This window comes from Apis laboriosa, unplaced genomic scaffold, assembly GCF_014066325.1.
Source record: "Apis laboriosa isolate Shangri-la unplaced genomic scaffold, ASM1406632v1 scaffold125_cov141, whole genome shotgun sequence".
Taxonomy (NCBI): domain Eukaryota; kingdom Metazoa; phylum Arthropoda; class Insecta; order Hymenoptera; family Apidae; genus Apis; species Apis laboriosa.
This window is the reverse complement of record NW_025221145.1, coordinates 1,683,691-1,711,385: the sequence shown is the minus strand read 5'-3', so window position 1 is coordinate 1,711,385 and position 27,695 is coordinate 1,683,691. Positions and strand designations below refer to the sequence as shown.

At 23.5% G+C, this 27,695-nt stretch overlaps 4 protein-coding genes across 5 annotated transcripts in view; 2 read left to right on the top strand and 2 right to left on the bottom strand.

Moving 5' to 3' along the window:
• LOC122720316 overlaps positions 1-21,484 on the top strand; it is a 61,335-nt gene extending 39,851 nt beyond the window's left edge. Inside the window, 5 exon segments of the mRNA XM_043946939.1 lie at positions 6,222-6,374; positions 10,144-10,284; positions 11,484-11,598; positions 12,163-12,350; positions 15,411-21,484. Coding sequence (XP_043802874.1) covers positions 6,222-6,374; positions 10,144-10,284; positions 11,484-11,598; positions 12,163-12,350; positions 15,411-15,571 — 758 coding nt within the window. The 3' untranslated portion in view covers positions 15,572-21,484.
• A 312-nt stretch (positions 21,485-21,796) lies between these two features.
• Positions 21,797-23,397, bottom strand: LOC122720333 (zinc finger protein 830). 2 transcript variants are annotated; one of them, XM_043946960.1, is made up of 5 exons: positions 23,101-23,397; positions 22,523-22,815; positions 22,344-22,444; positions 22,099-22,268; positions 21,797-22,026 (listed from the first exon to the last, which is right to left on the bottom strand). In XM_043946960.1, exons 1-5 carry the CDS (start codon positions 23,202-23,204, stop codon positions 21,885-21,887), a joined length of 810 nt encoding a protein of 269 aa, XP_043802895.1. In that variant the 5' UTR covers positions 23,205-23,397; the 3' UTR covers positions 21,797-21,884. The 2 variants fall into 2 exon arrangements, with proteins under 2 accessions (XP_043802895.1, XP_043802894.1); XM_043946959.1 differs by having other exon boundaries at positions 22,344-22,815; positions 23,101-23,396.
• On the top strand, positions 23,181-24,528 carry LOC122720334 (guanosine-3',5'-bis(diphosphate) 3'-pyrophosphohydrolase MESH1). Its single transcript, XM_043946962.1, has 4 exons — positions 23,181-23,318; positions 23,547-23,782; positions 23,880-24,211; positions 24,291-24,528. The coding sequence occupies exons 2-4, from the start codon at positions 23,584-23,586 to the stop codon at positions 24,420-24,422; spliced, it is 663 nt and encodes a 220-aa protein (XP_043802897.1). The 5' UTR covers positions 23,181-23,318; positions 23,547-23,583; the 3' UTR covers positions 24,423-24,528.
• A 6-nt stretch (positions 24,529-24,534) lies between these two features.
• Positions 24,535-27,687, bottom strand: LOC122720332 (probable phosphoserine aminotransferase). Its single transcript, XM_043946958.1, has 8 exons — positions 27,163-27,687; positions 26,343-26,473; positions 26,098-26,210; positions 25,809-25,970; positions 25,638-25,732; positions 25,367-25,536; positions 24,932-25,192; positions 24,535-24,769 (listed from the first exon to the last, which is right to left on the bottom strand). The coding sequence occupies exons 1-8, from the start codon at positions 27,235-27,237 to the stop codon at positions 24,661-24,663; spliced, it is 1,116 nt and encodes a 371-aa protein (XP_043802893.1). The 5' UTR covers positions 27,238-27,687; the 3' UTR covers positions 24,535-24,660.
• Between the last annotated feature and the right edge of the window lie 8 nt (positions 27,688-27,695).

Here is a 27,695-nt window from a genome sequence, read left to right as displayed (position 1 = left end):
GAAAAAATATGTAATTTCTTAAAAATGATTAAATTATTATTTTTCTTCTTTTTTTTTCTTGGAATTATTCAAAACTTCCAGTTCAAAATTATGCAATTAAATTTTATATTCAACCGTGAATTTCTATAATTTATCAAATCATATATTTATAATATTATAAAAACAAAAATATTATATGATCAAAAATTGTGATTCCACAAAGTTGAAATTCATGAAAATAGTCACAAATTGCGTACAAGATTCCGCAGCGAATCTTGTATAATGTGTTTATAACATCACATACTATCGAATTTCATTGTCTATTATGTGTAGTATGTGAAATATTTGAAAATTATTTGGATATTTATATCCTTTGGATTTTATATCCTTTAATATTTCTTTATCATCAATTTTATTAATAACATTCACAACACGATAACGTCAAGATTTTTAATAACATTCGCTCTTAAAAGTCGTCTCAATTCACAATCAAAAGAACAAGACATTACAACCTAATTATGTACAACAAAAATTTCATATATTATTATATATTAACATATACATATATATGTTATATTTCCAAACAAAAAAAGAAATCACAGTTATAGATTTCATTTAGAATCATAGAAAATATTTTTTTCGATGATTATATTCTTGAAATCGATATTGATATTCTTGATAAATTAACAAACCCGTTAATATATAAATTTGTTTAAAAAATTTCAATGAACCGAATATGTATTTACTTGACCTGCAAGACTATAATTAATAAAATAATTGAGAAAAAAAAGAAAAATTATTGTAAATATTGAATTAGAAATAAATAATGATAATTAGAATTATTAGAACTATTAATTATTAAATTCAAATGTTCAATATTATCAATTCTATTATTTTTATTATATTTTAACAAACGAAGTAGGGAAAATAAATATATATGAGTTAGCTCAATAGTAATCTGCTTAACACATTGCAAACAAATCACGAGAATTATTGTTTTGTGTTCTGATTTTTGTGACCAATCATAAGAATTCTTAGATTTCATTATTGTTAATAAAATATTTATATGAAAATATATCTACTAATCAAAATACTGATCCGCAATGTTATAAATATTAAATAGGTATCTCCAATAAAATATAAATTTGGCTTTTCTCACATCATGAATTTAAAAAAAAATTTATATTTATTCCGATGACATAAACAAATTACCAACATATATTAGGATCAACTAGAATAATAGCATTATTGGATCTATCATCTATTTCAATTATAAATTATACGATCAAAATAATAGCAACAAATCTAAAATATTAATTCAAAAGAAATAAACTCTGCAATTCATTGTTAATTCGAATAGCATTTTATATTTATTTATTATTAAACGAATCTTTTCTATTTTCATATCTATTTCTATATATAAGCTTCAATCAATGATCTTAAACAATCAATGATTGTTTAAGAACAATACATATAACTATCAAACAAAATAAAAAATGGAAAGTAAATATTTCAGGTATATTTTAAGAATAGCTTCCTTCTTTAAAAACTGATGTGACAAATAATAAGAACATATATATATATATATACATTCAATTAAACGAATAAATTAAGGATTTCTCAATCAATCAATCAATTAAAACCAATATTAGATTTTGTTAAATAATATAATATATTTTTATTAATAGTTATATTTTTATTAATAATAAAGTTGTAGAAAAATTACCTTCTTTCCGATTTTCTCATCGATTTCGATAGTAATTCGCAATGGATGATAATTATCAATTTATATTATAATCCTTGATTCATAATCCAATCGATTAGCCGATAATTAAAATCATATCAAAAAATGATAAAAAAAATTGTAAAGATAATAAAAAATAGAATCATCAGAATAATACAAAAAATTTCATACAAAAATCAAAAACAAATATAGATATAAATAATATTAGAAATCACTATAAAGAATTATAATCAATAATATAATTAATATTAAAATATTATAATGAGTAATATAATACTTGAAACATTAATGCACGCCACAAAAAGAAAATTTTACTATTCTTATTAATCGATATGAATTTTACATTATATACCAGGAATGATTGTGGTTTTTCGTTCGAAATAGTTCCCACATAAGATTCTTATTTATATAAATTATCAATTATAATTTGTTATGTAATTCTGATGTTGTGATATCATATAAATAAATAAAGAAGTAAAATGTATAAATAAACGAAAAGTGTATGAAAAACATGATATCAAGTATACAATAATCATATTATTAAACACCAACGAAGAACACAGTTTTTTTTTGTTTTAAATTGGTCCTATTCATGTTCAGAAAAATATAATTTTTAATAGAAGAAGCTATTTACAACTTTATGGAAAATTACATTTTAAATAAGAAATCTATAAAAATTATATTTAATTTTTAAATTATTTTAAATTCATTGAAATGAACATCATCTATTTTATCATGATCTAAATTATTAATTTATCTTATAATTTGAAACATAAATATAAATAAAATTAAAAGTTAGTATTTCAGTATTCATTATTTATTATTATTTATTATTTTTTATTATTCAAGCAAAATTTTTTATTCAAATTTATCATGTTGAAAATTTTCTAAATCGCTAAAAAGTCGAAAATCATTTTACAAAAATAAACAGTTTTTGAAATAAAATACAAAAAATAATTCAAGAACTTTCATAAATATATTATACATCAATTATATTATGTCATCAATTCTTCGCGAGAATAAATGACGATTAGTAATATAAATTCTTTGAAAATCGTTAATGTTTGGATAATTCCGATATATAATTAGTTTCTAATTATACATTGAAATTCGATTATATTTATAAATTTCGACGTTATAAATTTAATCATAATTTAATCATTATTAATTCAATTGTCTAAGATTATTTTATTTTTTAAATTATATTTAACCTCTTCAGAATATGTAAATGTTTAGTGACAGATATATGTACGTTTTTTTTTTTTTAATTAAAATTATTTTAAATGAGAAAAAAAATTAAAATGTATTGAAAAATTCTTTACTAGAAAATTTTTTAATAATAAAAATAAAAAATTAAAAATACTGATAATATTTCATTTTACTTGACATTCACTATTTTGAAAATATTATAATGGTGCCTTTGATGTCTCCTGAAGAGCTTAAAGCCTTCCGACATTCTATTGATAGCGTTCGAGGGATTTTAAAAATCATTCATTTCCGTGAAAAATAATCATAATTCATTTTGATATCATACCTAAAAAAATTCCGAAATAATAAATTTGAATAAAAAATTTTGTTTGAATGATATAATATTATATATAACAATATAGTATAATATAGTTTTAAATAAAAATGAAAGGAAAACTATGTTTTTATCGATAAAAAAACTTTTTATCTATCTTATATATAGTGCAACAATTGCCATTTTAAAGTAAACAATTTAAAATGTTATTATAAAAAAATTTATTCGTCATTTTTATTTCAATAATCACATAAATCTGATATAAATAATAAAAAAAGAATAAATAACAAGTTTAAGTCATTAAAATCATATTATATAATATAAAAAAAGTAATACTATGCTAGAGGATTATAAAATATCATAATTATAAAATTATAAAATATCATGGAATATTTTATATCAAACAAAAATTATATTGAAGATGAATTATATATATACATATACATATTTACATATAATTAAAAATATAATTAAAAATATAATTAATATAATTAAAAAATTTTTAAAAAATAATAAATGAATTTTATAAATACAGAAAGATTTCAAATTAACAAATATTTATTCAAAAATTTATATGTATACATTTTACATAATTTAACTACAAAGTAAATATAAAAATTTTAATTAACTTCTAATATATTCTAATAATTATTTTATAATAATTATTTCCTCTTAATTAATTTAATTGAATTAATTTTGTTCAACAATATAGTGATTCAAGAAAATTGTATAGTTTCTAATTTATTGAATATAATATACATAGAACGGATAACACAAAATAACTTTTTTTATGTGTATTTGTTCGTAATTAATAGATTGCCACACAGGTTAATTTCGAAGGAATTCGCATCTAACTGCAAATATTAACGAATGGAAATCGTAAAATGTAAATATATATCTGCAGCACAATTACAAAATAAGACCAAAACATTTCGTCATGCGAATGCCTGATAGGGAGTTGGAAACACTAGGGAGGATGATATATTTGCTTAGAACGTACCGGCTGGCTGAATTACGATTCGATTGTGGGATCTATATCCGTCATTGGTTTCGAAAGTGATTTATCGGTAGAAATTCAATAGTTGATTGTTCAACAGTTGATTACATCTTGATTAAATTATTCATAAGAAATTTCTTGTTGAACATTTATATTTCTTGTTGCTACTTTAACTTTTAGATTTTTTAATTTACAAATTGTAATATTTCAAAAGAGATAAGATATTGGCCTAAAAAATTAAATTTTGCAATTTGCCAATTCTTTTTTAATATTTAATTTTTCTATCCTTTTGAAAGAAAGAAATTAGATACTTTAGAATATTATAATTAATGTAATTATATTTTATTAGAAATAAAATGAAATCGTTACACAGTTGTGTATATATATATATATGCGAAAATAAATGCAATCATCATAAGCAAATTTGTATGCATCTTGAATATACAGATATTTTTTATTATATTCATTTTAATATGATTAAAACAATTTAAAAGTTTTTATAAAAATTAATCAATAGAATAAACGAATTAGATGCAAAAAGTTTCAGTGAAAAAAATTAATTTTAAGAAAAATATTTGAAGTTAAATATTTCTTAGAATATATATTATTAAAATAAAATATATTATTTCAAATTTGTTTATTATATTAAAAAATTATTGTAAAATAAAAATATATAGAAATAACATATTTTTTATATGTTTGTTGATAACTAAATTATATAATTTAATAAAATAAATTTTAATCATAAGTTAATTTTAATAAGTTTTTATTGTGCGAAATGATAATATATAGTGAATTGTTTTTTTAATATTATTTTTAATATTAAAAAAATTTTTAATATTATTTCAATATTTACATAATATTTGAAGATAAAATATATAGTATTAAAATAATATAGATGAAAAAAACGATGAAAAAATTATTCTTTTTCAAATTATCTCATTTCCATGATTTCGGTACATTTATCCAAAATCGAATAAATTTTTTTAAATTTAAATTCTGCAAGATATTTTGTACTGTCTCTTTTGAATTGTTTTTAAAAATCAATCTATTTTTTAAAAAATGGTAAACTTCTAATGTCTTATAGTTTTTTTGGTTTCAGGTTTTTTTGCTTATTGGTGATAGAAATTTCTATAATAAAAATTTCTATAATAAAATTTCTATAATAAAAAATTTTATTTATTAAAAATATTTATTCAAAAAAATAATGAAAAATAGTTCATAGATTACATTATGACATTATATTACATTATACAGAATACATTAAAGTGATTAAAATATTAAAATATTAAAATATATCTTATCTTATCTTAGTATTTAATTCAGGATTTTGATTTTGTTTAGTAACAATGACGAAATATTTTTATATGATTTTTTCATAAAATCATAGGATCAATATTTTTATAATTAATATTTTTAAAAATCTTGAAATCTCGAAATTTTTTCTAGATATCTTGATACATATCTTGAAGAGATTTACTCTTCTCTTATTAAAAATTAATGTATAATTTTTTTTGACATATGGATTGAATATTTATATAATTTATTATATAAATATATTTTATAAAATTTTGTAGAATAATATGTTAAAACAAAAAAAAGAGTTTATAAGATAATTGATTCACGCTGTTAATTCTAATAAATCAATTTAAAATTATATTGATTACTTGATGAATTAGTAGTAGCTTTTTAAAATTTAATTTCTATTATCTTTTTCTTATGTAAATAAAAGATTATTAAGCATATTAAGTATTCTTTTTTTTAAAGAAAAAAGAAATCAAACATTTTTTTCTAATTTATTTTATTATTTTTTTATTTTTTTTATTATTGATAATATATAATAATTTTATAAACAAATTAATTGTAAAAAAAATATGAATAGAAATTGTTTTGTTGAAAGAAATAATCTTCTATGTTCTTACTACTAATATTAGTTTAAGAGAATTAAATTCTAAATATTCCATTAAATCTTTTTGCAGACTTAACCGACAGGGGAACGAAGAAATTTGGCGATGATTGCGTGGAAGATCGTGAATGCAGTTTCTCTGGCTCTTATTGCGAGCCAAAAAAGAACAAATGTTCGTGTAGGGAGGAATTCGAGGCAACGAATCATATCGACAAATGTGGACACCGTAAGTTAGTATATTGTCAAGCGCGACATTACTTTGTAAGTGTCAATCTTTATTCGACTTCGATAATATCAATTCTTATTTAATATTTTAAATAATACGTAATTGTTTGAATAAATCAATTTAATTTAATCAAATTGAAATAAAAAGCTAAAAATAGAATTTAATAATTTATTTTGTCAACATAGAAAAATATATATTATAATAAAAAGATACATTATAGCTAATTCATTACGAATCAACAATTATACAAGATATTCAAGATATACAATATATTTGAGGATTATATTAGATCAATTCATTTTTTCAAAAATGATCAATTTTTGAAAAAAATGACAAAAGAAGTTTTAATATTTCTTATAACGAACATGATAATATATGCAAATTTTTTATATTTATAATATTATTTAAAAAAGTGATCTAGTTTTTTTAAATGAAATATTATAAATTTGTTTATATTACATAAAAATATATAGTAAACATATGAATTTAAACATATATCATGTTATGATCTTTGAGATCAGACAGTCTCAAAAAAGAATAAAATAAATTGAATATCTCGTAATATTATATTTATTAATATAATTACATATCATGTTTGAAATAGCCATTAGTAAGACTGCATTTATATGTTCCAGATTACATTTTTTCTTTAACATTTTGCGAATGTTGTTCTATACTAATCTGCTTTTCTTATCTTTGATTATAAATCGATAAAATTAAAAGATTATCTAAAGAAAAATTATAAATCAAAAGATAAAAAAAATCCAATAAAAATTGGAGATATAAATTTAACGATTATTTTACAAATTTAGAGATTTCAATTCATTTATTACTAAACATTCTAATTAAAACAGATCTACAATTATTATTAAAATATATAACATAAATATTTTCTATGTCTGATACCCAAAGTTTAAAAAAAATTTTGATCATAATAGATTAATTATTTTCTATATTTTTTTCCTATTTTGAATTCCTTAATTTTAATTCTATAATTTTATTCTATTGTTAAGGAGCAATATAACATAAAATGATTCAATTAAATTTAAAAATATCGAATACAATTTTTTAAAATAATTAATGATTTAATGACACTAATTGAAAATTAAAAACGAAAAAACAAAAGATATTAAAAATAATATGAAATAAAATATTATAAATTAATGATATAAAATTATGATATATTATTAATGATATATTATTAATTATTATTATTATTATCATAAAATAAAATATTGATGAAAACAGTTTATAAAATGCAGAAATAAAATAAGTTGTCAAGTCACGTATAGGAAATGGAATTTTTCTCTTTAACGCGACCAAATTTTACGATTGGAATGATATGAATGCTTATGGATAGTTGTTTATGACTTTCTTCCGTGGAATCTAAACGAAAGAAAGCGATTTTATTGGTCTCTGGCATTAGAAGCATCGTGAAAAATTAAAAACAAGAATGAAAGCATGAATTTACTGATCCAAATTATATTGTACACACGTTTTTAATTAAATTTGTAAATGTTATCATATCGGTTGAATTATTTTTTATACACATTTATTGAAAATTTTTCTTAAAATCGTGATAAACATTATAATAATATTATTACAAATATTAACGGAGAAATTCCAATTAATAATAATAATAATAATGAATATTAATTTTAAATAATTGATATATATATATAATCATGTAAATATTAATGAAAGAATATTATAAACAAGGCTCAAGGATTATTATCAAGGATTATCGAAATTAAAGCTTTTGGAGTTAAAAATGTAAACTGTGATATTTTAAACAACATATGTAAAATTTTTAAATTTTAAATTTTAAATTTAAACTTATTAAAATTAAAAAAAACTTATTAAAATATAATATTACTTATAAATTTTAAATTTTAATATTAATAAAATGATTGAAAATATGTTCTTTAGAAAAACAAAATCTTTTATCTTTTTATCTGTTAAATCAAAAAATTCTTTAAAAAGGATTTGAAATTAAAATGATGCTTACCAACATAACAAGTAACAACATTAAAAAATTTCTATTATTAAAAATATCATTGGATAAAATCGGTTTCACGTTTTCTTTTTTAGTATATCCATGACGAAAATAAGTTTTTATCAAATTTCAAGTTTTTATCATTTCAAATATAGATGTAACAAAGATAAAAATACATTAATAATTTGAAAAAAGAAATAAATGAAAATATATATTGATATGTTAGGATTAAAATTCAATCAATATTAAGCTTCCTAATTGCGAGCCTGTGGTCGATATATCGAGGACAGTGTGGCATATAATCAGTAGATCAGATTTACCACATTAACCTCTGGATATACACTATCATCCGCAAGCACGCTAACAGAGAAATAATTCCTTCTTACATTGATGAATGATGACTATATATTGATTTCTAACACTATACAGATCAATCGCGAACTTGAATATTCAAATTAGATAATAATTTTATAAAATAGAACTGACCTTATAACGATAGACGAATTAGAAATAACAGTAGGGTATCAGGTCATCATATGATTGATTGACAGATCGATAATGTTTCAAATAATCGCCTTTTAGTTGCCAAGAGATTAGATGTGAATGTCATTCAAGGTCGAGATGCATGTTACATATTATATATTATTCCAATAAGGAAAATTTATATGTAGATACATGATATGATATTATGAAAGAATTGGAAACCAAAAAGAAAATATTGTAGAATTATACAGAAATATACTTTACTCTTAGTTATTTATAAGTTTATACTGTTCGATATGTATCTATTATAAATATTAATGGAAATTAGAATAGAAGCTTCAATCTTAAGGAGTTAATTAAAGTCCAATTAATTATAACAACTTTTATTGAATTTAAAAAAGATCGAAATATAATAAATTTGTAGTAATACAAATAATTTTCAAACATAAATGATATAAATTCAAAAATAAAAATAAATAAAAAATAGTAGATGTACAATATATTATACAAAACTTTATTTCTGAATCACTCGATAAAGAATTTTGAATATAATAATTCATAAATAAATAAAAGTACAATAAAAACGTATATTAAGTTATATTAACAAATTGATTTTTTACTATAATTTGCTTTTTTTTCAAATTAAAATTATAAAAAAATATTATTATATTATTTTAATATTAAATTTCTTATTTTTCGAAATTGAAGATGAGATAAGATTAATATTATAATAAAAAAGGGCAATATAATTGAAAATAATTAAAAAAGAAATTGAAATTTTTTAGATCATTCATGAATAACTCATATCGTTTAGAAATAATAAAAAAAACCTATAAAACGCATTAACTTTTAAAATTTATCAAATCAATGTAAAAGATTTGTATCTAAATACTCATTTTTAATTAAAGCTTATCAAAAAATTAATTAAAGCTTCTCGTCAAATCATAGAAAGGATTATCTTTCTAATTAAATACGAATAGAACTGACATATCGAAAAAATCTTGATAATTTTAATATCGAAGGATGCCAAAAGTAAATAAAAAATTAACTATTAAAAATCAATTATTTCTCTTTATGTTTGTTTATTCTTCGTCATTTCCTCAGAATTTAGCAATAGTTAATAAAATACATACGCGAATCCAATAACTTCTTAAAAATAGAAATAGAAATCGGTAATAAACTTTTAAAAAAGAAACTATAACTTTTTATAAAAATAACAATTCGTGAAATATTTGCCGACAAGAATGGTACGAGGAAGCGAAGCTGTCGTTAATGGTTTGTGTTTTTCAGCGGTGAACGTGAACGAGTCATGCTTTTTCCATGAGCAATGCGAAGCTAGAGTGAGCCAAACCGAATGCAGGGACAATCGTTGTATTTGCATCTTCGAGAAGATTCCGGTTACCCAACCTGACGGCATGATTGTGTGTGTCGGTAAGAAATGAAAGAAAAAATGAAACAATTGGGGAAAGGAAGGCTCCGCAAGTTTTCGCGTACTTTTTAATGAAATTTCATTCGCGTCCACCTACGCAACTCGTTTCCGTGTTAATGGAATTCCGGCCTAAAATTCTACGACGAAGTTCATTAATTCGTCAACTGTTTTAACGCGATCAATTAACAAACGCGAAACGGAATAACGAAATGGCGAATTCTCCATTTCCGGTGCGGTAGAAATTAAAAGCACGTCACTTTGATATTTTGCACACTTTTATTTTCAACTTAGCGTTGTAAATTGAATTAAATGGGTGACACGTGTGTGCAATTTCATCATGTTGAAAAAGCTCTTTCGCTTTTGGGTGAGATTAATTTGGGTTAAATATAATAATATGAATTTATTTTGTTTTAATAAATATATACATAGGTTATTTTGTTTCAATAAATATATGTATCTGATAAAAAAAAATATCAAAATTAGTTAACTTTATCATCTATTACAAAGAACTGAAAATGAAAGATATATCTTATATTATTAAAAAAAAGAATATTATTAAAATAAAAAAAAAATAGTATTAAAAATAAGAATAGATATTAAAATAACATATGACAATAAAATAAGAAATATATTATGTTTTTGAATACAAGAGATAATATGAAGATTAACAATATAATAGAATTGTTATTAATGTTAATAGTCATAAATTACAAAACGTATTCATTGAATAAAAAATTATAAAGAATTATATTGTATTATATTGTATAAAAATGTTTATTATTTATTAGAACATTTCAATTAATTATAAATCTAATCTAATCACCTATTTCATATAAAAAATGATATTAATTATTATTGTTAACGAAAATTTTTATCATTGATTATTAGAATGAAAGATATAGGAATTAAAGCATAAAAGTCAAGTTTATCTCAATCAAGAACATACTTTTAAAAAAATAACTTTTATTAATCACAAAAAAATTAAAATGCTTGAATATTATTGTAATTATATATTTTCTCTTTAAAGTTATCTTTTGAAATAAATTAATTTTTTTGATAAAATCTTTGATAAATCATTTTTGATAAAAATAGAAAATATTAAACAAAAATTAATTACGAATGGAATTATATAAAAAAAAAAAGACTTATGAAAATTATTAATTTATTAAGAATTATTAAGAAAATGAAATATATGTTTCAGCTGAGCAAAAAGAGGAACCCAATCTTCAATATATCGATCCGACGATGATTGGTGTTCTCGTTGGTATGGCCCTCATGTTCATCATCATCTGCGTCGTCCTTAGGCTTTTCAGCAAGTAAGCCATCTATTTGCATATTTTGCACGGTGATTCTCTTCTTAGCAATTCTCATAACGAGAGTTTATAACCTACTTCTACTTGGCAGGAAATGTGAAAATGGACCGTTGATGTCGTATGCCTAATGCAAATTTAATGCTTTTTTATTCTCTGCACTCTTGACAAAGTCATACAAATTCAAAAGAATACAAAATCTGGATCTTGAAGTAACTACATTATCAAATTATTCAAATATGAGAGATCTTTTATTTCATAAAGAAACTTTTTTTAGAAATGTATTGTATTAAAAAAAACTATGAATAGACATGAGCATGAAAATTCTTATACTATCATAAATATTTAAATTTGAATAAATTTTAATAAAATTTATTTTAAGAGTCATTATTATTACATGAATCATTCAATACTCCTATATTAGATATTTGTTTTATTTCTAAACTTTATTGTTTATTCTGTCAAGATTACAAATTAAATTACAATTAATAAATACATAAATCAGATTAATAAATTTTCAAGAATAAATTTTAACACACAATTTTATGATTCTTATTCAATTTGTTTCAGAGCTCGTTGGCGCGAAAATCGTACAATTTTTAACACCCCGAACGCCCGTCTAATGAACGTATCGTTACTAAGAGAGAACAAGCTCCTGCATCCGCAGGAAAGACGCGGTTCAAGGGCAAGCGTACGAGTTCCCTCGAGGCAACCCTCGATGGCCTCCTTACGTGCCCATTCGCCGAATGCCTCGCAAGGTGCGAAACACTCTCAGCACTCACAGCACAGAGTGAGCCGTACGGGTTTTTATTCATTCACTTACTAAGCAAGCAACTTGTTATACAGTGTCCCGTTGAAACAAAGCAAGCGACTCTTTTACGTGCCAGTTTATATCGGGTGTTCGATGGAAATCGAGACATCTCCCGTCAGGAACGGATCCTGTTTAAAAAATGAAAAAAAATAAGATAAGGGAAAAGTACAATGGAATTTTCTTTACTTTTTTGTCGTTCATCTATTTTTTTTCTTTTTCTGTTTCTATTTTTTTTTTTTTTTATTTCATTCAACAATAGTTTTAAATTTATAGATTATTGCAGGTTAAAAGACCGAATAAACGTTCTTCTATTTCCTATTATCGAGTAATTGTGTTCTATACAGGATAGTATCTGCCACTATAGTTGGCTACTTATATCCTCGCAGACATGTGTGTTGCATGAAATATTCAAGGTAAATATCGGGAAATATACGTGTAGAACCAGTTGTTTAGCAATCATTTCGTACGTAATTCATGAACAGACTATATATTTTAAAAAATGCAATGATTATGTCAGGTGTGTGTAGAGTACAGATATTATCATTGTTTTCCTCTTTTAGTATTCATCATTATGACCTAAAAGTTTCATAATTTTTTTTCTTTTTTAAATTTTTTTTTTAATCCAATATTATAATTCGCACAATCTGTATTTTCTATTTTTTGTTTTTAATCATATAGCCAAGAATAAAAAAAAATAGTAATCATTTTGATCATAATTCTTTTTCAAAAATATTGTTCCAATAATTAATTATCTAATTTTGTAAATTCTAGCTACAAAATTAAGAGAAGGTTGGAATGTTCCTCGAGCTAATCAGCTAGTATTAAAAATAGCTATTTTCTAATATATCGATTTCCGTAGAACATCCCATATATTTATATAGATATAAATATCGCAAAGTAGGTAATTACCTATTTTTGCCTATTCTACTCTGTACTTTAGAATTCTTCTATTAAGTTCAGAATCTTTCAGATATTCTCATCTCGCATGCAATTGCTTGCCAAAAGGATAGATATTTGCTGGTTACTTTTAATTTGAGAGTGCATCGAGATCGATGTATTATACTTTAAATGCATCGTTTTCAACATCATTGTTGAAAACCACTTCTAGAAAAATTTTTTTCTCGATCATACGTCGATAATGTCATAAAAATCATATTTTTTTATTAATTTCAATTAAAATATTTCATTCTATTTTAATTTTATGAAGTTATGGGGCAATAATTAAATGAATTGCATCAAAACTCGTAATGAAATAAAACTCAAATGTGAAAATAAACAAGCTAAAAGAATATAATTTATAACCTATCAATAATTCTTTAGCTGTTTATTAACAATTATTCAAAGTAATTCCTATTAATTTCGATTCTAAAAATTTTATTATATTCAATGATTTTTAATTTAAAATATGGTCAAAAGATTAAAGGTTAAATGGTTTAAGAAGTCATCAAAGATCAAATAATAGCAAAATTAACCTTAAAAAAGTATCGCAATAAAACGATGCATCTCAACTTTCCATAATTATGTTTCCTTTTTTTAATAGACTTGACTCTCTTTACAGTCGATCATCTATAGCAGTAGTCTGTTTAATGATCCCGTCTGTGACCATTGTTCTTGATTATCTTATATACTACGGATTATATACTATGGACCTATGAGGTGCTCTATTGTAAAAAACTTTTCAAATTGACGCGTCCTTCGAAGAGGGTAAGTTTCGTATTCTTACCAGTTTTTATTATATTTTTCTATATAATTTACGGTGTTATCGTAGTATATGTATATTATATATGTGTATTTTGTACATAACCCTTATTAAGGTTACTTACCCTCTTTCGGATACGTCAGAACTTCGAGCTTAGAAGTGTGTGTTTCTACAGATACAGATAGATCAGAGTCTTCTTTATCTAGCGTTTTCGAGGATCACAACTATAGTTGCTTGCTACAGTAAAAAATCGTTGCTTGTATATAATGATGTTCTATCGTAGAAATCGTGATTTGAAACCAATTATATACAGTTTAATTAATTATTCAATTACTGATTTACAAAAATAACAATTTGATAAAATAATAGATCAAATTGGGAGGGAATAAGAAAATTTATCATTCAATATTTGATTTCGTTCAGTCGATTTATATCAAAAAATATAACATAATTAGTAATAATTATTTTTACTATTTTTACAATTAACATACGAATTCGTTATGAAAAATAAATTTATTATTTCCTCCGTATAATCGAATTAGAAAATAGTAAAATACACGAGTTACAGTAACAAGAATCGATGATAGAATCGATTCTTTATACTTTATACATATATGCGTATATTTCCATTATCGCACGGAGTTCTGAAGTAGTTTTTCAAGAGACCAGATCGCATTCGAGAAATGTATTCTGGTTATACGGTAAGATAGATTATCGATCTATTTTATTGGAAATGGTTAATTAAAATCTCAATGTAAGCCGGATCCTTTAGTTCGTGAATGTGAATTTGCAACCATTCTCATTTTTAAAGATCCATTGACAGTGAAATCGATCGAGTCAAGTATTACTTCAAACATCTTTTAACAGTTCAAGTTCTCGAGCACTTGTAGAATTAGACAATTGTTATGCATGTGCACACAGTGGCGTTTGGAAGCGATATCAATTATTAAAAAAAAAAAAAAAAAATACACAGAAAACAAAATAAAAATTTTTTATAAAAAATTCTAAAAATTCATAGTTTAATATTATCTATTTTTATATTGCATTTTTTTTCTTTTTCTCTCTTTTTTTTCTTTCTTTTTTTAATAATGTATCAAATTGAATTTAATTCGAAAATATTCTTCGATATACAACCGCTGCTGTAATTCTTTCATAATCGCAACGAAGAATTCGCTCCGATCGAACTTATATATTCTCTCGGCACGATTCTTCATGCTTTCGACTGTATTTCAGCTTTTCGTGTCATGTCAAAAGTATATGGTCGTTATAAAGCACGCGATACTTTAGCAAGAAAATGTCTGTCACCAGGGTCACGAACAGGATCACGACGGGGAAGTCGGGGTAGCAGTGGGAATGCGTCAGCCGTCTCAACGAAATCGAACAAATCGCCACCTAATCAAGCAAATACCATGTCTGAAACTGTTCATTCGGAAAATGTCACCGTTGAAATTCTCGAGGCTAAGGCGTAGATCCACTGGGAATCCACGACCATCGTTGCTACACCTTTCTCTTTCCAATGACGGTTGTGAAGTCGCCCTAAAGAAAGAATCGTCTAGACGTCTTCAAAGCAATTTTACGCAATCTCTTTTTCAAAATGTACAAATTCCTATTCACATAAATCCCTTTTCTCTTTTTTATTCGAAAAGATTCGCTCCTTTAAGTCTTAGTCTACTGCTTTGGTACAAAGAATTTTTCTGATTGACATGCGTTTGCATATAACTTATCCGGCCATTTGTTATCGTTATCGATTATAAATCAAAGTTTAATGTGAAGAAAATAGATTATGCTTAATGCAGAAATACTTAGTTTGAGAATTTTAGGAAATAAGAGAAATTATATTATAATTCGTACTGATTGTAAGATAATCACTGTTTAATTTTTATGTTTAAAAGATGTTAAATTCGATAAAGAATTAACGGATATATTTGCGATATTGATAAAATCAAATAAACATATTTTATGTAAAAAATTTTAATATTCGAAATATTTTGCAGAAGAAAATCTAATATCGAAAAATCTACGATATATTTTAAAAAGTATTGTGAAAGGAATCTTGAAATTAAATTTACCATATGTTTAAATTTGGTTGTATTAAAAAAAAAAGACAGAAAATTGAAAGACAAGTATAAACTCTTCTAAAAATAAAAGAAAAGAAAGTTATGTCTCATGAATCGTTTATCATGGTACAAAACTTCTTCGCGTTCGTTTGACATTGATTAACATTGCAGACAGATGAATGAAATCTGGAAACGAAACATAGCAAAGACGATGCAAAGTTTGTGTTTTTTTGTTATTTATTAAACGCAAAACCTTACATCGATTCGCCATGTTTTCACGATGTTTGGACCAAACGACAATGTACGTTTCGCTATTAATATGATCACTTTTATTAAAGATCATCGCTTCAAGCTATATCACTCTATAGCTAATAATAAAAATGATTTCGTATTTTATAAATAACATTGTCGAACCAATAAACTCGACGCGTTGATCGATCTTTCTATATAAATATGTATGTGTGAACAATCGTTTTAAACGAAATAGCCAAACGGTGATCCATTACAATCAACTAAGGATTATTCAAATATCCTCCTCCATAAGAAATAATCTTCACATTCATCGAATTCTATCTTTTATCTCTACCATACGCTATATATTTTTAACCTCAAACTATATGTGAATCAATTTCTTAAAGTGGCATTGACTCTGCTTTATATTCTAGAATGATTTTCTCATTAGATCAGATAATACTTAATTTTATAAGTAATTTTTTAATTTTATTAATTTATTAATTTTATAGCTATCGATTTTCAAAATCAATAATTAATTTTATTAAAAATTCCTTCATTTTTAATAACGACAAAAATAAGAACCCATCATTTTAATGAATCTTTTAATAATTCTAATTTTAATCTAAAAATGTCATTTCCACTGCGCATCAAAGATTGAGAATATTTTGCACATGTAAATATAATTTATATGTGTGAAATAAAAAAAAAATTATCAACAATAATTTTGGATTAATGTTTTAGATAGGAGAGTATCATCAGATTATAATATCCATAATAATTAATTTCTCGATAAGTTAAAATTTAGAGTTAAAAGATACAATTCTGATGTTATAGTTATGCTTTATCATATATATTTGCTGATCTTATATAAAACTAATACGCGTTATTATTGCAAGAAGGAATCAAGGAAGTGTCTGATGCAAACACAATTATTATCAACGGAGATCTTCCTAACAAGTCCTTCCTGTGAATACATATTCCCAGCGTGATATTGATGAAATATTGGTAGATCGTACCAAAAAAACACACAGTGTTTTCTGAGATTTTCTTTTCGAGAAGCCAACACGAATGGGACCAGATGAAAAGTGTTTGAACCGACATCGTGAAGTTAACGCTGCATATAGTATAGCGAACCAATTAAGCCGTGATAATTAAACACATCTTCGAGCTCTATTTCGCGTTAGTAAAGTAAAGATTAAGATATCGTATGCGATCATTCTCGTTACGTATAACAATAAAAGATATATAATGTATATATCTGTCGTTACACGTACTAGATATAATCGTTTCTCATCGTCGTGAGATTCATAGATGTTACATTCGTTCATTCATAATCGATTATTTGTCTGACTTATTCTTATCTTTTATCACTTCTAACCAAGCGTTCGTATTCCATGAGAGATATTTTCTCGCGCTTTTGAACTTTGCAAACATTTCTTATTCGATAGAATTTCTATTCTAGTCGCCTGCCTTGTGAAACAAGCTTTAGTCGTTGCTTAAGGGAAAAAATTTCATCGAAAGTAATACTATATCGCAAGAACGTGTTCACGCGTTAGGTTAGGATACATCGCGCAAATTTTTAAAGAATTTACAAAATGGAGAAGAGAGATCGATCTAATTCATCGCGTGAACTGTTACAGAAGAATTATAAGAAATAAGAAGGGTGAAAGAAAGAAAATAAAATCATCTCCAGAAATTTCACTTAAATAAAATACGACCAAACGGACTGTACACGTTTGTACAACTATATTATTATTAATTGCACAAGACCTCGTTATAGAAAATTAATATCGATCTACGAAAATACACTTTATACATATATAAGGATATATAAATCGATATATTTACGTACATATTGGAATCATTTTTTTTTTTCTGAATAAGTAAATGAGAATCATCGATAGTCTGGTATGATTATATCTCAGCAATTTAGTGCCTGCGCTCTCGCGTACATAGCGTTTAAATAAAGGAAATATGAGATTAATTAAATATATATATAATATATATTATATATTATATATATATATATATAATATATAATATATATTATATATACGTGATACTAGGCTTGGCACTATTTGCACTATTTGTAGATTACTTTTTTGAATGCCTAGTGACTATATTCACTCTGTGATCTATATGCAATGTATAGCTAAAAAATTTTTCTTGCTATCATTATTATTATATTATTGTTGTTTTTATTATTATTAGTAATAATAGTAATAATAGTATTATTATATAGTAGTTATTATTATTATTATTATTATTATTATTATTATTATTATTATTATTATTATTATTATTATTATTCCTTAAAAATTTACCAAAGATAATGGATATTAATATCGTGTAAGCGACTCGCTTAGTTATTATCGTCCCGCACCTAATGTACTCTATCTTTGCACCCATAATGAATCCACTTATGACATCCTCGTTGTAAAATTATATAATTTAGAAAAACTTTTTAATGATTAACACTATCTTAATGGAACATAATCATGATGACTATTGTACGATTATCAAATGATAATTGAATTGCGTGAAAAGCGTGTGTGATATCCATGGAAGATTAAAGGCGAAATAAAATAAAATAAAAATTAGAAAAAAAAAATAAAAATAAATATATATAAAAATATCTAAAAAAAAAAAAATACTAAAAATAAGTAAATTGATAAAAAAGATGCATTTTTATAAATGGAAGGTGAACAAATATTCACTTAAATAAAAGTTTAAGAGAATAACAAGGAGGGATCGATCTCATCTGCAAACGAAATTTGGGGAAGGTTTCCGTTTTCGGATAGAACGTCCCCTCTGGTGTTCCATACTTTAATTAAATATTCGAGACTCTATATTACGTTCTTTATATCTTAACAAGTGTCCATTAAAAATATCTTCGATTTATATATAATTCAGCTTTGTGGAAAGTAATCGTTCACGTGTAAGAATTTATAAGGTAATTTAACAAGATTTAGAGTATATATCAATTAAAATGCTTTTTCAAGTTGTTAGTTTCTCTCCACTCTTTTATGATATGAAGCACAATAAAAATTAACGAAGAAGCAAGGTACTTCGTCTTTATCAATCAAAGACACTCGCTCACTTTTATAAAATTTCTTATTATAAAGAGATGGAAATTTTTCTGCCTTTATCATATCTTTGATCCAGTAAAAGTTTCATATTACATAAATTGAAACAGTTTTGATCTATTTCTAAATCCTATCACTAAGGATGTAAATATCTAAGATTAATTGCATCTTCGTCCTTCTTTTCTCGTTATTCTCTCTTCTTCCTTCGAATTCTCCTAGAATATTTACGATTACGATGAATTCAAGTTTATTATCGAATCATCGATACATCTGAATTTATCATAGCCGATCATTTAAATGTATTCCAATCAAACTTTATTTCTTTTTTAGAATTATAAATTCATACTCAACATAAACAATTATATAAGCAGCTTGAAACTTAAAAATACAGTGAACACAAAATCGAAAAAATTACTCCTTACTATCGATCATTGAACAAGAAAAAAATCTGTACTTTTTATAACGAGTAAATATTGTTTAGAATCGTTTTTTCTTGTGGATTTTAATCACTGAATTATCAAAGTTCAAGCGAGCTATGTTTCCTGAAATGTCACAGTTTGTAGAAACACGAAAGAACGATATGGTAATCTAAATATGGGGAAGTGTTTGGATTACTTTTCGTTCCCGTGAGATCAGTTGTCCGAAATCGATTTTTTATATTCAACCAAGCACTCTATGATGACACAAAATATACATATAATATAAAGTATTTGCCACAATTAAAATAAACGTTAATGTTAAAGTGATCACTTTTGATATCTTTGTGGATATTCAATCGATGATGCTCTTTTTTCTCCCCACATTCGTCGCATTCAATAGAAACAAGACACCTCGAAACCGGAAGATACAATACAAAACAAAAAACCGATAATTCTCAATCTAACAACGATGGAATGTCCCAAAAATCAAAATTAGACAATACCTTGTCGATATAATCTGAATCAGATTGATCAGAAATGAAAATTTGTCGATCCGCGAAGAAATTATCTTCGTCAGTGTTTTGTCGAAATATACAGTATATGGATATGAATATATAATATATATACACACACACACACATACATACATACACACACACACACACACACACATATATTTATATATATATTTATACATATATTTAGAGGAAACGATTTTTCAACTACGAACTTTTATGATTTTGTAAATTTTTTCTATACAGCTTCGCTTACATAACACTCATATATTATTCGATTATATGATATATAATATAAGATATATCATTAAAAACGAATATTGTCGTTTCCTCTGAATGTTAGCAATAATATTATAACTTATATTATTATATTAATATTATTATAAATTATATTTAATCATCGACACCGTCTGCTCTTTAAAAAACTAAATAGTATATATGCACATTTGAGCTTTTATAGAATTATATTAATAAGGATAAACATAGAATTTTCATCTAATTGCATTTTGTGCTTAAATTCAATGATTTCGAATAATATTCGAATTATGATCGTTGAACGGTTCGCGATGAAATTTTATGATTCGAATTAGAAATAACTAATAAAAATAAGAAAAAGATTATTATACATTCATCTCGAGATATTTATATACATATAATATATGTATATGGTATATAAACACAAATATAATATATTCATAAAATATAGCTCTTGCTTCTCGATTTAAAGAATAATTATGTAAGGATAAAATTAAGCTCTACATAATTACGTTATTAAACAAGAATATTTAAAATGCAGGACTTATGCTAAACAACAATTGGTATCTTATTGAGAGATTATAAGTACTTACATATATCATTCAAAATAAATATTAGATGAACTTACATGAGGAACTCTGATTAGCAATTATATATAATAGAATTTCTTAGCGCGTGGATGGGTGCGGATAAAAACGAGTATGCGAGTCTCTCATTTTTCAATTTTCAATATTTTATAATGTTCGGTATGTGACGAAAATGAATATTATTAAATTTTTAGCGATATACTATTCACTATTTTATTAGCAGCTTAGCCTACATTATAATATTTATATTATACATTTCATATTATAGCTTATAATGGATAAATTAATAATCTATAATTGTATTTGAAACTTAATTATATTCTGACTTTTCGTTTTAATAAAATCTTAATACACTGTATAAATTGTGTATTCATTTTTTTCTTTAAAAGGAAATAGAAAAAAATAAAAAAAGTTAAGAATTAAATTAATTTATATAAGAATTATTTTCTTTTTTTTCTATTTTTTACATTTTGTAAAAGATATCCAAAGATTTTATATGAAGGTTTAATTAATGTATAACAATATTTTAAATATAGAATAATTTCAAAAGTATTTGGAAAATATAATTCCAATATAATTTCACATATTTACAAGACCATAAATACTGTACATTAATATTAAAATTAATTTCATTTATAAGAATTTTTAGCCCTCCAATCTAGAAATTCATCGAATTCGATTTCGTCTTCGCTAGAAATATCTTCATCCAAATTTTTCTGTTTTCTGTCTGTAGCCTGTACTTGTTCTTTACGTTTTACTAGATCCATGACTCTATTAAAACAAAATTCATTTAATTATTATGAAATATTCTATATAAATTAAATTTATTGCATTTATTATTACCTAGACCAATGTCTTATTTGTTCCTCTATTTCATCTAATTGTCTTTCTGTTGTTGCCTCTTCTTGATCATCTGCAATAATTTGTGCAGATTGTGCTGTTTCTTCTTTGATTTCTTTCTGAAACTTTTCCCATTCCTCTTCTATAGGATTTTTATACTCAACATTACGTACCTATAAAATTTGCAAAAAAATGCATGTAATTTGATATCATATTAATAATACATAAATTTTATATAATGTTCTTACTTTAGCATCTAAAATTGGATCATCAAAAAATCCTTCTGGAAGAGATTGTTGATTTGTATCTTTCTTTTCTTTTTCCTCTTCTACTTCTATATTCTTTATATCTTTTTCAACCACAAATTCTTTATCATTTTCCAACTTTGTTGTTATCATAGAAGTATTTGATAATTTCATATTATTACCTTGTTTAGAGGGATTATCAAAGAAGTTTGATGATAAATTTGATGGTATTTGTGCTGATTGTATAGAATTTTTTAATATACTTTTGATTTTTTTATTCGTTGATGATTCTTGTGAAGGAGACGAAGACCTTTTATGTATTTGAATTTTTGTAGAATCTGTTTCTAATTTTGTTTTTTTTGCTTGAATAACATTTTCCTTATGAGTTTTTGAATTTAAATGTATTGGCCAAACTGTCTCATTACGTACAATGCTTTTGCATAAAATACACATAAGTTGTCCTGCATCTGTATATGTGTTTATCATAGTTAAGGATTTTTATAATTATTTTATTATTTTTAATATTCAATTATTGAATAAACACAAAATATATTTAATGTTTTTATTCTTAAAAATGTAAGATTAATAAATTAAGATTAATAAATTTACATTTACATATGTTAAGATAATAATAACTATTATTATTAAATAAAAATAAAAATAATATTTAATAATTATAAATTATACAATATGAAAAAAAATTAGAAAATTTATCTTAATCTTAATCTTAATCTAAAATATCTATAATAAAAAAGGATATTTTGCTAATGGCGAATCAATTTTTTTAATTACTCCTATTTTCTTTTTGTGTTCACTCATAGCTTTACGTAAATCATCTTGTGTTAATTTTCTTTTAAGCGACATTTTAAATTAGATCTTTAAAGAACAAATGCAACTCTTATTCAGGTTATGTTTTGTATATATTATCTTCTACAACTCTAGCTCCTCTATTATCAAGTTTTAAAAATAACAGCTAATGTAATTAAAATAATTTGTATGAATTTCGTTTTGAAATTATATTATAATAATTATAGTGCTCATAAATAAAAAAATATTTTTTATCTTAATAAAACTTATTTTATCTAAATAAATATAATTTATATAATTCTTAATCAATTTTTAATGTATTAAAATTTATTCGCATTGAATATTTTATAAGTTTTTAATGCCAATATCTATTTAAATTCTTTTATTTTTGATTATAAGGTGAAAAATCGTGATATAACATTACGATAATATAATTATGGAGGATGATATCCATATACCAACTGTCAATCATGATCCATTCAATGTGATTGGATCTTGTAAATTATGTTCCAGAGAATTAACTAATGCAGAATTGTTATCAATAGTGATGAAATGTGTCAATTTTGCAGCAATAAAACACAAGGATCAAAGAAGAAAAGATGAGAAAGAAACACCATATATAAATCATCTAATTGGTTTGTAAATTTTTAAAAATAGAATTTGTTTTATACTTAAATAATGAAATAGAATATATAATTTTAAATAATGCATATGCTAAAAATGTTTTTTTAGGAGTAGCAAATATTTTGGTTCAAGAAGGTAAAATTTATGATCCTGTTGTAATTGTAGCAGCTCTTTTACATGATACTGTAGAAGATACTAATACTACATTTGAAGAGATAGAAAATGAATTTGGCACTGAGGTTTGTAACATTATTAAAGAAATAACTGATGATAAAAATTTACATAAAGCAGAACGCAAAAGATTACAAATACAGAATGCTTGTAACAAAAGTCATAAAGCTAAATTGATTATCTTAGCAGATAAATTATATAATTTAAGAGATCTTCAAAAAAACATACCAGTTGGCTGGTCACAAGATAGAGTAAAAGAATACTTTAAGGTAATTAAATAGAAGTAAAGCAACTTTTTTAACTATTATTTAATTAAATAAACAAATTTATAAAAAGAATTAATTACAGTGGGCCAAATCTGTAATTGATGGATGTCGTAAAACTAATTTTAATCTTGAAAGAGAGTTAGATCTAATATTTGCAGAAAGGGTATCTAAAGATAGAGAAATTTGTACATGTAAAAAATCATCTAAACCATAATATTATTATTTTATTAAAATAAAATTCAAAAATATATGTACTTAATATGTACTTAATATAATATGATCTTATATAATTTAAAAAGATAATAAACATTATTGTTAAATATTTTTTTTAATAAACATTGTACAAATTGTATAAAATATGTAAAGAACTTATAAATCTTTTGATAATATCATATCTCATATATATATATATATATATATATGAAATCATAATAAAATACATAGTAGAATGGTTAATTTTTAGCATATTTTTGATAGAACCACATCATGTATTCTGTCAATTTTTCTACTTCTTCTATAGTAACAGCATTGTACAGAGATGCTCGAATTCCACCTACTAATCTGTAATTAAATATTATTATAATTTATTTAAAAAATAATAAGATATATCAAACAATAATGAAAAATTATAATTTCTATAATAATGCATATTTCTATTATTTATTATCTCAATTAAGAGACCAATATTATATGTTTGATAAATCTTTTTTTAAATATACTGACCTATGACCTTTCAACTGAAGCATTCCTCGCGCACTTGCGCCGGATAGAAATTCATTCTCAAGTTTTTCATCGTCTTTACCTATTCTGAATGGCACATTCATCCTGCTTCTTACGTCCGATTTAACTGGACATGAATAGAAATTTTTCGATTTATTAATCACATCATATATCTTTTGACTTTTTGCAATTGCCAGTTTCTCCATTCCTTCAACGCTACCATTTTTTTTGATCCATTTGAAAACTAAACCAACTACATATATTCTAAAAATTAGTAAAAATATTTTACAAATATTATATGCTTATGAAATAAATATTTCAATCGAAATAAAAATTTCGATAAATTGAATAGGATAAATTTCGATTTTTTAATAGGATAAATTTCGATCGAATAGGATAATAGATTTTTTTGTTAATATTTTTATCAAAAATACATACTGAAATACTGGTGGTGTATTATATATAGAGTTATCGTTTGCCATAACAGTAAAGTCAAATATTATTGGACAAATTTTCATAGCTTGACCGAGGACATCTTCTTTTACTATCACGAGAGTCACACCAGCTGGACCAATATTTTTCTGAGCGCCAGCAAATATTACTGCAAACTGAATAACATATAATATATTATAGTAATAATAATGATTATAATATATCATTACATTTTCTAAATTTATTATATATTAATATTAAAATTAATATTACGTACTTTTGAAACATCAAAAGATCTCGTAAGTATATTTGACGACATATCAGCAACTAATGGTATTCCATTCGTTTCAGGAATGTAATTAAACTCGATTCCTTAAACAATATATATAAATATATTTTTCGATTATTAGATTGTCATCTCAATTTTATTTTATTATTATTGAATTACCGTGAATCGTTTCGTTAGCACAATAATATACATAAGATGCATTGGGATCCAGCTTCCAAGTGGACGGATCAGGAATTTCTGTATATTTCGTGATTTGTGGCAAAACCAAATTTACTTTGCCATACTTGCCCGCTTCTTTTGCTGCTTTAGCCGACCATGTACCTTAAAAATTTTATTTATATTAAAATACAAGAAACAATCTATTATCATTTCTTTAAATTGTATCTCTTGTTATGTTGTCAGAAGTTTAAATATATTTAATGATATAGAAGAATATTTAAGAACTTACCTGTTACTAAATAGTCTGCAGTACCAGTTGTCATCATGTTTAAAGGAATAGCGGCGAAAATTCCTGTTCCACCCCCTTGCATAAACAGAATTTTATAATTATCGGGAATATGCCTAAAAATATATAAAATATAAATATATTATAGATGTACTAATGTTATATAAACTATTGATATTATTTTAATATTTGTTAATGAAGTTTTCAAAAAATTAAATTTTTTATATTTTTATTTTATAATAACTTACAGTATTTCTCGTAATGTTATTTGTGCTTCTTCGACAATATTTTTAAATTCAATCGATCTGTGACTCAATTCTAAAATACTGATTCCAGTATTATTGTATGCAAGTAATTCTTTTTGTACATGTTGTAATACCTACAAGAAATATAATGATTTTCATTCATATAATGATATTTGCATATCATGAAATATGTGATACTTAAATAAAATAATTAATTTCAAGAGAAGATGATATCTTATATGATGTGTATGTATTTATTATGTGTATGTGTTTAATTAATCATAATTTATATATAATTATAATTTATATTAACGATATTAAACAAATATCGTAAATATATATTGTAAATTGAATAAACTAAATTGAATAAACTGAATTTGAAAATTTACGAAAGCGAATTCTTTATTCTAATTTATCAAATCTATAATATATATAAAATTCTAAAATTATATTTGTTTGATATTTTATTTTAATAAATACAGATATATATAAGCAAAAATAAAATTAAATTATTTAAAGATAAATTTAAAGAAATTATTTAAAAAAATTAAAAAAAAAGTTTTTTTAAAATATTAATAAAAAGAATAAAAATTAAATTAAAAAAATATAATAAAAATGTAAATATAAATTGATATGAATCCATAAAATTAAAAGAGAATTTTTTATAAATCATATGTCAACATTTATTTCTTTTCTATTTTTTTTTTTTTTTTCTTATTTTCATGCTTTAATATTTTTACCAATATCGTATTTTTATTAAGAATAAAAAACAAAACACTAAAAGTAATACATATTGTATATAATTAAAAAGTGTTCGCGCTACCTGTTCCGGAAGTTTGCCTGGTCCTGCACCAAAATTAATCACTTTGTTTTTTGAAATGTTGCTCTGATTGCTCATTCTAAAATTTGCTATTGTACTTGAAGATTATGATAGAAAGACTGAACTAGATACAATATAAAAAGAAATTTTAACGAGCTTCGCTATCTCGTTTTAAAGACTTTTATCGCACACAATTGTTTTTTATTAAATATATGATAATTTTTTACAATTCTACAAATTATACCGAAGTGTGGGTTTCTAAATATTTTACCAATATAATTATAGATTCTTATAAATCGGTTTTTTTTTATTACATAACTTTCTTTTACTTTCTCTTTAAATTTTTACTTTATTTATAACCACTTTATGCAATTAATCGTTTGTAAATTTATTTGTATTAAGACAAAAATAGATAACTTATATGATTAACCGTAGATATCTTATATGTTATTTTATTTTGTTTTGAATACTTGACGTTCGTGAAGACCTGTTGAACAGATCTTTATAAGAGAGAAATGTGAATTGGTCGTTCATAA

Bases quoted from the DNA above. Each gene is read 5' to 3' on its own strand.
- LOC122720333 (XM_043946959.1), bottom strand. From the start codon at position 23,204: ATGTCGCTTAAAAGAAAATTAACACAAGATGATTTACGTAAAGCTATG. The intron at 22,816-23,100 runs ATATCCTTTTTT...TATGATAAACAC, and splicing joins ATTGATTCGCCATTAGCAAA to ATATACAGATGCAGGACAAC. The intron at 22,269-22,343 runs GTAAGAACATTA...CAAATTTTATAG, and splicing joins ATCCAATTTTAGATGCTAAA to GTACGTAATGTTGAGTATAA.
- LOC122720334 (XM_043946962.1), top strand. From the start codon at position 23,584: ATGGAGGATGATATCCATATACCAACTGTCAATCATGATCCATTCAAT. The intron at 23,783-23,879 runs GTTTGTAAATTT...ATGTTTTTTTAG, and splicing joins ATATATAAATCATCTAATTG to GAGTAGCAAATATTTTGGTT. The intron at 24,212-24,290 runs GTAATTAAATAG...AATTAATTACAG, and splicing joins GAGTAAAAGAATACTTTAAG to TGGGCCAAATCTGTAATTGA.
- LOC122720332 (XM_043946958.1), bottom strand. From the start codon at position 27,237: ATGAGCAATCAGAGCAACATTTCAAAAAACAAAGTGATTAATTTTGGT. The intron at 25,733-25,808 runs GTAATTCAATAA...ATATTGTTTAAG, and splicing joins TGCTAACGAAACGATTCACG to GAATCGAGTTTAATTACATT. The intron at 24,770-24,931 runs GTCAGTATATTT...ATTTAATTACAG, and splicing joins CTTCAGTTGAAAGGTCATAG to ATTAGTAGGTGGAATTCGAG.